The sequence below is a fragment of the Bemisia tabaci genome, chromosome 7 (genome assembly GCF_918797505.1).
Source record: "Bemisia tabaci chromosome 7, PGI_BMITA_v3".
Classification (NCBI taxonomy): Eukaryota; Metazoa; Arthropoda; class Insecta; order Hemiptera; family Aleyrodidae; genus Bemisia; species Bemisia tabaci.
Genome location: NC_092799.1, coordinates 46377185 through 46392050, shown reverse-complemented (window position 1 = coordinate 46392050; position 14866 = coordinate 46377185). Strand labels below are relative to the sequence as shown.

Genomic DNA, 14866 nt, shown 5'->3' with positions numbered 1-14866 from the left:
ATCTGGAACTTTCTTCGACGAGGGACTAATCGATGCCGATGCCGATGCCAGGCCGGTGGTCGGTGGACCGATGGGACGCCAATTGCGCGAAAAGTGAAACTGGCCCCGAGTCTGGTCTCACACGAGGGTACCACATCGTGCCGCCGCGGATTCCCCGTGTTTCGCGCGGCGAGTATGATGTGAAATCCGCGATAGGAACGAGAGACGACGCGAGATCTGGCGACGATGCGATGGTCGCTCGTACAATACCCCGTACTCGATGTTGTTGTCTCGATCGGATTATGATGTGGGATTATGAGCCTCGCGGTTTGTTTTCCAGAAGGTTGTCGGGCGGGCTCAACCGGATACGGAACGAACCCGGGACTAAACTAGACACCGAGCCGGTAATATACCGATTTTGTGACTTTCGTCATTTGATATTCGATGTATTCAATGGTGTGGTTGTTTTGATATCGATTGTTTCACCACGCTTTCTAAGAGTGGCAAAATTTAACACCGATTTACGCATATATGACGTACACTGCACTGAAGAAAAAAAAAAACAAGCAGTTCCAACGCCCAAGCGTTGGAGGGCGCTTCTTTAACAAAGCATATTACTACCAACTTATGGACCCGAAGACTGACGAAGATGGAATTTAAAGTGGGATTCTTTAACCGCAAAACCCTTCAAAACTTCAGATCGACCGCGAAGATCTGAAAATCTCCACAAGCACTTTGTGATGAATTTAAATTGGTAGAGAATGGAAACATAAAGGATGCACTGTAAATCAGACGACGGGAAAGAGCGGCGGAACCTCTAAAGCTGGTGCGTCAACGCGATCTAGCGGACAGCAGCGTCGCGACGCCGCGAGGTAGGGCGCGCAGGTCGCGGGGGAGCGGGGCCGGTGTCTCCGCTAACTGGAGTTGGGGGTCCTTATTCATTCTCTTGGTCCATGACATAACCTTAAACCTTCCGCTCAATGCCGGAAACAGCTGACGTGTCGATGCTGCGCCAAGAAAATGAACCAATCACAATGTAGCACAGTAATACGTCACTAAAATGAAGAGATCACGTGACTGTTCGTAATATTTTCAAATCGATCTGAAAGTACTGCCTCGGATATAAGTATTTAAAGCATAAGGAGGCCCTAAAATACTTTAACCAGGTAATACGTCCGTGCGAGATTGTTATGCTTAAAAGCAAAACATTTCACGAAAACTTTTACGAATACCAGATGCAGAAAAAAATCCAATTTCCCGGGTGTACCAGAATGGCGTCATTACCCATAAGGCAAAAGGGCATGTAGTATAGTACATGTTACATCGGGGGAGTCGAACGGTTGGAAAGGGCGCATCTGGTACCCAGAAGCGCCCAACACATTGGATCTAGAGTCCCTGGTGAAAATTGGCAGTGGAGTCTGTGTTCCAAAATCAATAGACCTACGGCCGGCTGTAAGATTTCCAATAGCTTCTATAGCCGGCTACACAATTTCTTTTTGCCTTTTATAGCCGATGGCGATGAAGCAACAGCCAGGCGATAAAGTGTATGCTAAACGTTACTACTTACGGATGCTAGGACTTGGTGAGTTTTTGGAATACTGCTCTCTTTTTGGGTCGTAGTATCTTGGTTTATTTTGCGAGGAAAGCTCCGTACTTTTGATGGATGCCTGTCATTCCTTATATATTAGAGCGCCTTCAGTTTCGTATGATACTGTGCAATACCTCTGGTGTGAAATAGTTGCTTCAATCGCCGTGGCACGCTGCGGCGCGGCAGGTGGGCAGCCAGCGAGATACGCGCATTGACTCCTACAAACCTAACAGGGATACTTCACGCGTTGCGCAATGCGTGAAGTATCCCTGTTAGGTTTGTAGGCGCCAGTGCGTCGCCGCTCCGCTTTGTGTTAGGCTCTAATATTTAATCTCGTGGTCAGCGTTATTCAACTCATGATTTTGAAATGTTTGCACGTCCTGTATGGATTATTCTCATTTTAATTGATGAAAAAAAATATATGTATTAAAGGAAAATATAATGTGTGTTTTGTAAATATTAAGGTGGATCCGTATCAAACTTAATGATTTCCAAAGCACACGAATTTCTACACAATTTCTTATAGCCTTTTATAATCGATGGCGAAAAAGCAACAGCCAAGGGATAAAATGTAAAGCCCGGCCACAGGAACTATAGCCCGGCTTCATAATTTTTTATCGCTTCGTATAGCGCGGCCGTATGATTTTCTCCGCATTCTACAGCCAGGTATATGATTTTCTGTAGCCTTCTTTATCCGGCTATAAGAATTCCTATGGTATTTTGAAACACAGCTCCTATCGCCAATTATTACCAGGGGTCCAGACTCTTAAAAACATCGACAAGAAAAAATACTCTTGATTCAATCGGATTTTAGCTTAAATCAAGAACCAAGCCTCTTAATTTGAGCGGCCTTACTTTTTATTTAAGCAAAAATCTGATTGAATCAAGAGTATTTTTTCTTATCAATGTTTTCTAGAGTCTGGACTCTAGATTCAATGTGTTTTTTTCCCGCGTGGGAAAAAAACTGCAGTCATATGAACCGAATGTTTACGAAATTCAATATCGCCGGATTGCTCGGTTCATGTAACCGCTCTCAGTTCATGCAACTGAGTTTTTTCGTTAGTTCTGTTCGCTTTGAATGTTTGATTGTATGAACCGAGGATACGGTACCTAGAGCTGAGATAGTGGTTAACTAGTTACCTACACGAATCAAACCATACGGCCGATATCGAACACAGTCCGTTCGGCTCATATGACCGAAGTTTTTTTTTCTCAGTAAGCCATTAAATCATTCCATATCGTATAGTCACTTGAATCACTGATACCACAGATCCTGAAATTTGTGATATGTATTTTATGGTCGCCTATCGACGGTGAAACTCCAAAACCACGTATCTTCCGGTTTGCGACGTTTCTGTCATTCTTAATTTTTAAATGGAAAACTACCCTGTCAATCCTTAAAAAATTCTATAAATTTTCTCCTCTGTGCGAAGAAAATTCTGTGAAAACTGGAAAAATTTCGATTGAGAGAAATATTTGGTGCCTTACACGTAAAAGAAGAAAAAGAAGTGAGAAAAAAGTTCGTGAAACTAAACTGATCGGACGACACAGAGCCTAGTTCTGTTTGGTACTTTCAAAATATTTGGTCTTCATAGGTAACTGAGCGACTAGGTTGGGATTACCGGATTTTTAAAATTCGGTTTAGCAGACTGAACAGTTCGGTTGAGTGAACCGATTAATTCGATTATATGTACAAACAAACGAGATTCCATATCACCCGAACTTTTCTTTCCCGGTGTGCACTTATCACGTCAACTTTAAGTATCTCGAATTACTTACACGTGCAGCGTCAGCATGAGAACTTTCTCCCGAGACAGGTAATTTTTAAAAGTGAAAAAAAATAGACTTGACAATCGTTTTAACACATCCACACGTAATTGTACGATCTTTCCCTGGGTTCGACAACAATGACCGGCATTCTCCGTTTAGAGAGTCTGTTCACGATTAATGGTTCATCTTTCACCAAAAAGTGATTTTTCATCCTGCTTCCCGGCAACGAATGGGTATTCACCTGTTGTGCGGGGGCATTAAATCATACCTCCTTGTTTTGAATTCGATGATGCATTTTGCTGCTCTTCACCCGCTTTCACGCAATCAAGCCTCGATCAAATGCCGAATCAGGTCACGACGGAGATAATTATTAGGCCTCTGATTGTGAGAAAGTTTGACAAAAAGGATACATGTTCGGAAGAGCAATCACAATGACAAGATTCATGCTTGTCTCTGATTATGACCTTCTGATTATTCGGTTCCCGCCCATTGCATTTATTTGATGGAACTTTCAGTCGAGATAAATTTCAACGCATGCGTATGGAATAAAGAGAAACTTAGCGTGCGGTGTTGATGTCATGTCAGTTCAATTACAGCTCTCCATCTCAAATACTTAACGTCATTGATAGGTAATTTGTGTTTTTTTTTTGGGAATATACGTATTTTTTTAGCCCTTTGACTTCGACGGACGAAAATTCTCGTCCTCGTGTAACCACACTGAGACCCTACGGTTGAGAATTCTCGACTTCAAACTTCAAATAGCTTCATTTTTAGTGTAATTAATTTGAAAAAAATAAATGGGTGCTGATAATTCACTTTTCGTGACTGATCTTCGCTTTTACGTACCTTAAGATAAAGCACACACAATTTCACACTATTTGATGGCGAAATAAGTAAATTAAGTTGAGAAAATTAAAATCAGGCATTACTGCATGATATTCCATTCCTAACTTAGAGTGGGAGAGCACGGCGTGAAACTCTAACTCAGGAGTCAAAAGGTCAATGAATACTTATTAAAGAGACTATTACAAATTAAAATAACCTCCTATAATTCATTTTTATAACCTAAATATTCCACGTATCTAACTGCAATTTTGGATATTCTAAACCGAAACTATGTCTCAGCCATCAATGATTTCAATTACCGAAATTGGTTTTTAATCACGCTGAGTTTAATTTATCCAGATACATGAAATCGTTGTCGGGCTATACTTACTAAAACCTGCCCGGTTTGACTGTAACATTCACTGACCTGAATTGCCGGAATTCCAAACTTTGGAGGGTGATTTGGATGATGGAAGTTCCCTTTACCCTTCATTTAAATGGACTTTTTCCCCCTCTATGAATGTTTAAGATATTGGCCGAGTCAACATGGCTTTTATATTTTCCTCTCTAAACTTAACTCAAATAATTTTTCTCTCTCTTGCTTTCGAGATGAAAAATATCTACGTTCATAAAATTTTCGCCGAGGTGAAGGAGGAAGTTCTCAGGGGGCTCACATTCTCAAACCCCCCCCCACTCCCGAAGACTATGGGCCCCACAGAAAAATTTTGATCGGATATAATCGCTCGACACCATTGGACTCCCATAAGGGATAGATTGGGTACTCGCCTTCCCTCCTTACAAAGTCTGTCAAGTTACGCTCATTGCTTTTCTTGAAAGGAAACACTTTGTCAGTATTGCGCTCTTTATTTCATCAATAAACCAATTTTGTTGCAAAATTTCAAAAGGAAAAATGCCACGGATGTTTACAATCCACAGGATTTATAGAACAGGAGCCAAACTGATGAGTACAAATGATGGGTTTATGAAACCGAGCATTCAACTGTTGACCTACCTACTAAGTGGATGTTCAACAAAGTATACCTATTGAGCATTCTGTATTCTGCAAAGAAACCGAAGTTTGGTAAACTTGTTGTGCTCATTACGTCACCCGAAGATCATCATCCACCTAGAACGTAGAATGACTGCTGCCGTCTTATAATTTTCATTGTCCATAAGGTAGCGTAGAAACGTAAACGTTTCCATCAATCGCCCAGAGGTTTTTGATCGGTCTCTCTTCGTCTCTGTCGTCTTCCAAAAAGTGGCCAAAATGTTGGCTCGTTTTTAATTAGACAGGCCACGCATTTCGTCACCTTCCGGCCAAAGTATCTCAACGGCCATGCGACGCGCGACGTCTCAAAATTTCCACCTCCATTTTATTTTTCTACAAAGAAATTGTTGGCTGAATATTTTTGAAAATTCTACTGAATATTACCTGCAGCACAAAGAAAATGCACTGAAATTTTCGGACAACTTCGTTGAACAATTCCTCTGTAAAAAAATAGAATGACGGCGAAAATGTTGAAACGTCACATGGCGCTTGCGATACTTCGTCCAGAAGGTGACGATTTCACGTTCCTTGATTGCGCGAGGCTAAGATCCGGTTTTTCGAATCTTGGACCGCAGTAAAATAGAGCATCAGGTATACGGTTATTTTTTACGGTGCGCTCCAATCGAACACATGATTGGAGTTTCAGCCCGTGTCCCGATCGGTTGATTTCGAACCCTTTCGCAGAGTGAAATCGGAATTCGAGGATCGTGATCGGACGTTGTAAAAATGGGACGATGAAGAGATTTTAGCGGACGCACGATAAACGCAATCCCTCCGTTCGTGATTCCCGCCTTAAAAGCTTAATCTCACCGCTCGGCAATTAGCACTTCCCCGCCGATGCTACATTGCGTTGAAAATGGTAAATTTTCAAATGGCAAATGGAAAACGACAAATGGTGAACCTTGCAACTGAGGTCACAACTCATTGTAAAACACTACGTAGGGATTTAGAAGGTGATACTTGACCTTATTCCGAGTGGAGCTGTTGGAAATCGACTTACAGGTTGAAGGTTTTTAAGTGTCAAACGTTAAGGATTCTCTGCGAGGTAATAAAGGAACTATTCCTACCGGGGATTAGGCACGTTCTCTTTTACAGTCTGAGAAGTGGCGCTCAAATCGTCATTTTAGTGGGCTAAAAGATTAAATGTGGGCGTTGCGATGGATCCGAATAAAGTTCGGGAGATTTTCTGGTAAAGGTGAAAAAAGAGGTCCGAGCGACCTGAAATTTCTCCAAAATTAATCCATTCAAATTGAAATTTGACTTAATTAACTTAAAAAACTTAAGTAATTAATTTGTCGCCACCTCCGGGATTCGACTCCGGAACCTCTTGACCTACAGTTAGACGCGCTGATGACCTGCGGGCTGGTTGTTGCAGAGGACAAAGGTGGTAATAGACTAACTAACGGCAACCACGAAAGACCTTCCATGCTATGGTTACACACTCAAATTTCCATCAATTTCCGATCAAATGCTGACTGGTGCGCAACATCTAAGTACCATCAAATTTCTGCGGCCTGCAAAAATTTGATGGTAGATGATGGAGCTGTGGGGCTCATCCTTCATCTGATTTCCACACAAACGTGCTTATTTCATGCTTATTCCAATCAACACGCTGTTTTAATTAATTTTACTCATCAATCTAGATAACTCTCGACCGCCATCTTGGTCATCTTTTTGATCGGAATTTGACGGAAATTTATAATCTGTAACCAGGCCACTAGTCCATCATTTATCCCTTTAGTCCACAGGAACCATCCATTTCAACCACTAGGATCGCTCCATACTCCCCATGTCTTCTTTGTCTATAGTGTTGTTTATCAATTTCAACAAGTAGCTGCAGCCCGCGGGCCAACATGTCCGCATTCACTTTCAATTTATTACACACATTATTTTCATCTAACAATTTCCGATTTTATTTTGTGTGTTGAACAGGTAACGTGAAGTACATCTGGACCTCAGGGAGAAAATGTAACTTCAACGGTTGTGACCGCCCTGACTTGCAGCCCGCCAACGTGAACGGATGGTTCTGGTCCGGCTCTGGCGCCAAGATCGGACCCACCACCCAGAGGAACTCCGGAGACTGGAGCAGCACCGGAGGTTTCGGCCAAGCTCAGCCCGACAACAGAGAGGCACCCCAGGTAATCTAAAATCACTCTGATACTACCGTGGTAAGGAAGAACGCCGTATGAACAATCGAGAGTTACCAAATTTTCTTCGATAAAATGTTTATTCATGAGGAAAGTTATGAATATTTTTTCTTGAAATTTTCAGATTTTTTACATCAAACTACGAGCGAAATCCTGTGAAAAATTGGAGGAGAAATATCCACAGATTTTCCTGAAAATTCGTGATTTGTAGAAGGAAATTTGGCAACGCCCGATGGTTAATACGGCGTTTTTCCTTAGCATGACAGAATCGATCTAGATGTAAAAGCTGCATGTTTGGCCTACATTTTGCAATTGGGCACTACGATTTCTGGCTTATCCGTAAAAACATATGGAATGCATTTTGCAATTATATGAACTATAATTTCTGACTCAGTTTAGAAACAGCGTATGTACTATTGGCTTCCCTATGCACCTAAGTGTTTTTACAGAAGAGCCAGAAATTTTTGTCCCGAATTGCAATAATAAGTTCAAATTGAGAACCACAATTTCTGGTTCATCCGTAAAAACGCTTTAGGACATAGAGAAACTAATTGTTCATACGTTGTTTCTAAACAGGGCTAGAATCTGCAGTCCCTAATTGCATAATCTACTCCATTTAACCGATGTTGAAACTGCAAAATGGTAACTCAGTTGCGGTGTCTCAAATGTCGTTGATACTTTATTTTTTTAAAAGGAGACAACCAACGTGGGCTAATGGCTTGAAATTTTTATGAAAGATTCATCAAACAGAGTAAAAAATCACCAACATTTTCATGTACTTAATGGAAGTATGGTAGTTCTCGGTAGAAAATAAGTATGATAAGAAGTCTGCAAACGCATGCAGCATGACCCAAATAGGTACGGTTCTCTGTAGTTTCGCCATCGATAGGTCTATAGGAAAAAACTAATGGTACACACGTTGTTTCTTAAACAGGCAGAAATTGTAGTTCCTAGTTTCAAATGTAGTCCATTTATACTTAAATAACCAGGGACCGTTGAAAAGCTCTTTTCAAAAGTTCCTAACAAAAAACTGTTGACAATTATTTTAGGGACATTTTTTTTATTATTTCGCAAATATTAACAGAAGATTGGATTGCACAGTCCTATCTCTGCAGTAAAAAGGTTGAATGTTTTGAGGATAAATTTTCTACGTCAAATGGGGGCCACAAGTCGACTACTTTTTTGTTGAAGAAAATAAAATAAAAAATTCTGACAAACGTTGCACGTTGCACGAACGTTGCCACGTTGCACGAACGTTGAGGGTCTTAGTATTTATTGCTTGCCATTCAACAGTGGCGTGGTGACTCCATCGATTGGTCTGCCATTGAAATCTATGGAAAAAATCGATAACAGGGTGTTCGCACGAACACCTGAATAATCGATCTTTACCACAGCTTCAAGGGGGGGAAATATCGATAATAGATCATTCACGCCTTGCCTCTGCATCAACATGCTGTACGTATGTATTCTACAACGACTACTTTTCTTTGTTACAGGGCAACGATGAATCCTGTTTAGCCATCTTAAACAATTTCTACCAAGACGGAGTCAAATGGCACGATGTGGCTTGCCACCACTTGAAACCCTTCGTGTGCGAAGACAGCGACGAACTTCTCAACTTCGTTCGATCCAGGAATCCGGGAATCCGTCTTTAAGGCCCCTCGACAGTCCCCCCTAACACTGGCGACTGAATCGCTGCAAGACTCAAAATGAACACCCCCCTTTTCACTTCGAACGCACCAAGGCTCAAACGAAACGACTTGCTAAAGGAGGCTCAGATAATGTGCAAGTATCCAAAACACCCCTCAATCGGCAAGTAATGAAAGAAATTGCCGGGAAATTTTTCTCTAGAACACCCCGCAATCATGAACCAGCAGCTAAAGTTTTCCACCGATTTCTTTGTTTCCAAAAACTGTAGAGGTTTTGCGAGGTGATAAAAGTTTGATGTATATACGCTTCAGTAGTCGTTTCGCTTGAAAATCTGAAAGCCACCAGAAAGGGTTTGACCGATAGACCCTTTCCTCCGAGGGTCGGAGAAAATGTCTCGCAGCATCCCCAATCATGGTTTTTTACGTTTCTCGTCGGTGAAGTTGCCAAATTTATCTAAAAAAGTTGTCCCCGGAAAATAATGCTTTAAAGAGAGAAATGTGCTCTGCGGTTAGCTGCCAGCGATTGGGAATCATCTCATTTCTCTCTTATTGCAGTGCAGGAGTGACAATTATTTTTATTTATTATTTTGGAAACATCAGGCAACCATGGTTACCGCGGTTTAATAATTCCTACTCTTTCAACTTGCATTGTTTAAAAACGTAAAGTATTATGGATTGGAACTTACCAAAATGTTGTTCATTTTACTCGGACTGCTCAAAAAATCAAATCCGGTTGTAAAAAATCGATCAAAACGAACGATCTTGTGAAATTTCAGCCTCGAAAACTAGTGGGAGGACATTTCAAAGAATATAAGAAGTCTCCTTTTCTTTGAAAAACGAATGTGCGCCTCATTCGGAAGTGAATGATCGATGAAAAAAATGTAGTAGAAAATAAAAGCTCTCGTTTTGCAATCAAATCAAGGTTTGAAATAAAAAACCAGTGCCGAACAGTATACGAGAGTTCAGATCTAAGCCCGGTTAAAAATTTTGAGTATTTTTCAAATTCTAAAAAACATAAAAAAGAAAAGTCAACTTTTTTATAATACCGGTGATAGTACTTTCATTCAGTCACAGAGTAAAATTGAAAACAGCAATTGAGCCATTATAAGTTGTCGACAACTAAATGATAAAAATTAAAAAATATGTTTCGTTCCAATTTTCAACAATTAAAAAATTTAAAAAATACAATTTTACAAAATTTGAGAAATTTGAAATCAATTCGTTTTACTCTGTAAAAACACAGCCGATCATCAAGTACGTACCAAAAATGAAAATAAAAGCATAGATTTAGTTTTAGTGTGTACAACTATCTGATAAGTTTACGTTAAGATATTTTGTATTATTTAATTTTTAAAACAAATAAATTATTGATTTAGTTCGACATTTGTCTTTTCTGCAATCCTTATAAGATTATTTTCCATCTCCTGTTAATGTGTTCAACTATCAGAAACAACTCCAAACGTTTAGTTTTTATATACCGAATGAGACCTTTCTTCAATGAAATGACCTACTGGATCAAGTTTAGCAAAAACTCACCAAGTTGCGTGTTATGACAATGAGTTGAGAGAAGTTTTGAATTTAAGTACCCGTAAATTATCTCGCTATTTTTTCTAACCGCTCGTTTAAGTCTCTGGCCTAATGGTTTAGTTTGAATATGGACTGCGTTTACTAGAAGCGCGCTAAGTCGCATCTAGTAAAAAAATGAGTCGGGGGTGGTTTTGAATTGAACTCTTCGTAAATTTTCTCTCTATTTTTTCTAACCATTCGTTTAAGTCTCTGACCCATCGTTTAGTTTGAGTATGGACCGAGCTTCATAGAAAGGCACCAAGTCGGATCTCGTAAATAAAAGAGTTTGGAGTGGTTTTGTATTTGACTATCCGTAAATTTTTCCCCGGAAAAAATTCAATGTCAAGAAAAAACATTTTGAACGTGAAAATAGTCGTTGAACTACGTCCTTAACATTGAATCTTACGGACGAATAAAACTTCAAACCTCTTTCTCTGAGTATACACTTGATGTAATTTGTTGCGCTTTTGTTGAACTCGGTGCAACTGGCACTTGATGCCTTGCTCTGAATCGATTTCTCTTTTGTTGCATTAAAGAGAGGGGGACCAAGTTATTAAATATCCGGAAAAAAATCATTATTTTTATTGTAAATAAGAGTTTCGTGGTTAGAAAGTAATCCACTAACCTCCTGAAGTTTATAAATAATAAAATTTTGAAACAAGAAAAATCGTTATGAGAAATAACGTGAAATTCTACGAAAAGCCGGACCCGTTGTTTTGAAGTCGGCTCATTTGGTCGTCAGGGAGTTAAAAGATTTGCTCAACGTCACAAAAATATTTCGGCAACCGTTGATGCCATCATCATTTCGTGGTGTCATGAGTCATTTCATCGGATTCTCCAAATTTCTAATTCATTTCTCCGGAATGAAATTAAATAACGTGAGATCAAAATGAACTTAAAAGTGTGGCTTATTGAATTTTTTAAGTGAAAGATAACTTTATAAATCGACGCAAACATCTGGAATTATAGAATGGTAAAGAAACGAAGAAATGTAGATAAAAACGTCGAATACAATAGGGTTGATTTGAGGTTCAAACTCATAAAAACACGGCTAAAAAATATATTTTAATAGAGTGATGTGTCGGAATGCATTGCCAATTCTTAACATGTGATTGACCACATTCCGACAAATTACCTCAATTTAATTTCCACTCTGATGGTGTTTTCAACTACTGAGGCAATTTAAAATGAATTCAACCCCAAAGAGCTCTAACAATGTATTCATCGGAACTTTTGTCTTATGTGTGTTGGACATTGATTTTTAACGGTAAGATGGTGTTACCAATTACCCATATGTCTAATCTTTGTCAAACATTTCAGGAGGTTCTCCTCACACTTTCAGGATCATGGGAAGCTTCATTTTGCGTTAATTTCCAAGATTCATAAGAATATTCAATATAAAATCAAAGATAATCAAATTCTTCGACGGCATGCCACTGATCATTATTCTTTAGAATGCTAGTCTTATGATGAACTTTAAAGTATAATTATGGTGGGGAATTTTACACGGAAAAAGCAAAGCGACTCACGACGGCGCGGCACGCGGCATACGCGTGAAGGTTACAGAAACCAGAGCGCCTGCATTGTTCAGCATAGGCAACCCGGACATCCAAAGAGCACGAATAGTTGCATCAAGAATCAAGTCGTTATATCACTATGCCACGTTGAGTTTAGTGTCCACATTGAGGGTGACATACATTAAATGCACATTTTTCTGTTTCTGTTCAAAAATAAATCGCAATGATCTTTCTTCCCCGCAACGCAAAGGACATGAGAAATGATAAGAAATACAATTTTGAACTGAGATTCTCTCAACATGGCAAATTGCACATTTTCCAGTAATAATTTGATACTGATTGTACGCCACAATCCTAAGCTAAACTGCGCTGTCATTTTAAATTTTTTAATATCCTGGTCGGTCTTTTTGTACGGGAAAAATTATAACACTAGGAACCAGAGTTATATGCCTATCAGTATGATATAAACATAACCAGATTTATTGGTTCTAACGATTGCTACATTTTGACTGGTGAGCGGTGAATCCAACGCTCAGTGGTGAAGATACCATTATGATTGCTCACAGTAAATCTATGATTGCGACCATTAATCTAAAGAATTGAATCCCTAGATCTAGTAAATATAAACGCTGTTATGATTAGAAACGCATATACGTATCAAGATACTTGATCTATTCATTTATTTTTTTAAATGATAGAAATCCTTCTTGAGTGTTTTTATCATTCGAGATAATGTCCTTCATAAACCGCGGCCTTTAACATCATCCACAGCGGCGGTGCATTCCAAGATTTCTTCCACCTTGGTTCCATTCGGGTTTCAGGTCGGGCAGTCAATGAAAATATTTGCAACACTAATTAGTGAATCCAAGGTGGAAAAAACCATGGCATGTACGATACCCTCATACGTCTAATTGATTGCCAAAGTGCAAAACCACGTATCTTTGTTTGTAACGTTGTAGATTTCCTGTCACACTTTCCTCGGAGAACTAGTCAACATAATTTCTTGAAAACCTCCTTGATTCTACTGCTATGATAGCAAAATATTCGGTATGCATTTCAAGCTTTAAAGCTGGCTCCTTTTTGTTCGAAAAAGTAAAATAGGAGCAGAAATTTTGAAACATAGTCTTGAAGATACGTAGTTTCGCACTTTGGTCTTCGATACACAGATTTTTTCGAAAGGTAAAACCTCCTTTATAATCGACATAGAAACTGGGCGTTTGGACAAAGCATATTATTTTAAGCTTAAGTTTAAACCATCGAAACGTGATTCTGTGACTAACGCAATTGGCCCAAAATATTGATAAAATAGATTTAAAAAATCAATATAAAATATTTCCATAGTTCATGAGTTACAGGCGGCTAGGGCGTTTTTAGAAATTTATTGACAAATTTATATACAAATTTATGGACAAGTTTAGAGACAAATTTATAGACAAATTTATAGACAAAGAAGACGACGGGGAAATGGAGCAACCTTGTCGGTTGAAAAGGGTGATTGTCATAGACTGAGGTGGAAAACGATAGGTTAACTATGGGGCCTCTCGTGGGTTACCGTTATTTAGTTTATTACTTAGTTCCTTTGTCGATTAAAACCACCCGCGCTTCGACCAGTAGGATTGCTCCATTTTTCCTCTGTTTTCATTATCTATAGCTTTTTCCATCAATGTCAACGATTAACCTGCTGATAGATCTATACCTAAGTAGCATTTTTTAACGAAAAAACCGCGATACATTGCGATTTTATCGGCGATTAAATCGCTAGGATTATGAACATCTGCGTGATTATATTCGATCTTATTGCGATAAAATCGCGATTTTGTCGTCCAGCAATCTATCGGAATATTATCGGAGTAAAAATCGCGATAGGTATTTCATTTTGATTTTAACAACGCAAATTGATCGCGATATAATCAAACCGAAAATTGCGATGTGTAGCGATTTAATCACCATATCTCGCAATTCTCAATTCAATAATATCGCGATAAATTGCTACCAATATAATCGCGATAACCTACCGAAAAATAGCGATTTATCACGATCACTGCTGCTCGGGTACCGCCCTCCTGCGTACGAGAACTGTTCAGTTCTTCGGAAATCGTCGTCTCCCGTACGAAGGAACATAACTCCATTCCAAGGTTGCAAAATTGACTCAAACAATTCGATTTTCTACAATAATATACCTAGACAATTTTCGTCCGGAATTTTTTTGATTTTTGCATGAGAGCAGAGGAAAAATCAGTGAAATTGGACTGCATTTTGCAATTTGGACCTATAAATTTTGGCTCATCTGAAAAAACACTTATGTGCACAGGGGAACTAATGGTACATACGTTGTTTTTAAACCGGGCTAGAATTTATAGTTCCAAATTGCAAAATGTAGTCCAATTTTCAGTCGGAAATTCCCAAGATTTTCCTTGTGTAAATATAATTTGCGACAGGAAACTTGGCAACATTGAAATGAAGTTACGTTCCTTCGTAAAAAAAACGACGAAATGACCCGACTGCGCACGGTGCAGCGTCCTCCAATGACGAGGGGTAATTGAAATAGTTTCGGTTTCAAAACGCAGAGACTCGGCTGCAGGGTAATTGCAATAATTGAGCCATTGTTCGCGGAGGATGCGCGGGTCGCGAAAAAATGATATAGACATATCCATGCCAAAAAGAACTATGTTCATAGGGTTTTGCATGAGACATAGTACCTTTTAGCGTAAATGCGTCCATATGAGCCTGGGCGAGGACGTTCTCGAGACCCGACGCGCGATTCCATCGGGCCCTCA

General features: G+C 39.4%; 1 protein-coding gene across 1 annotated transcript in view; it reads left to right on the top strand.

The window, feature by feature from the left end:
* LOC109035859 (uncharacterized) overlaps positions 1–10387 on the top strand; it is a 58582-nt gene extending 48195 nt beyond the window's left edge. Inside the window, exons 4-5 of the mRNA XM_072302416.1 lie at positions 7143–7348; positions 8854–10387. Coding sequence (XP_072158517.1) covers positions 7143–7348; positions 8854–9012 — 365 coding nt within the window. The 3' untranslated portion in view covers positions 9013–10387. The remainder of the gene's footprint in view (positions 1–7142; positions 7349–8853) is intronic.
* Positions 10388–14866: the final 4479 nt, after the last annotated feature.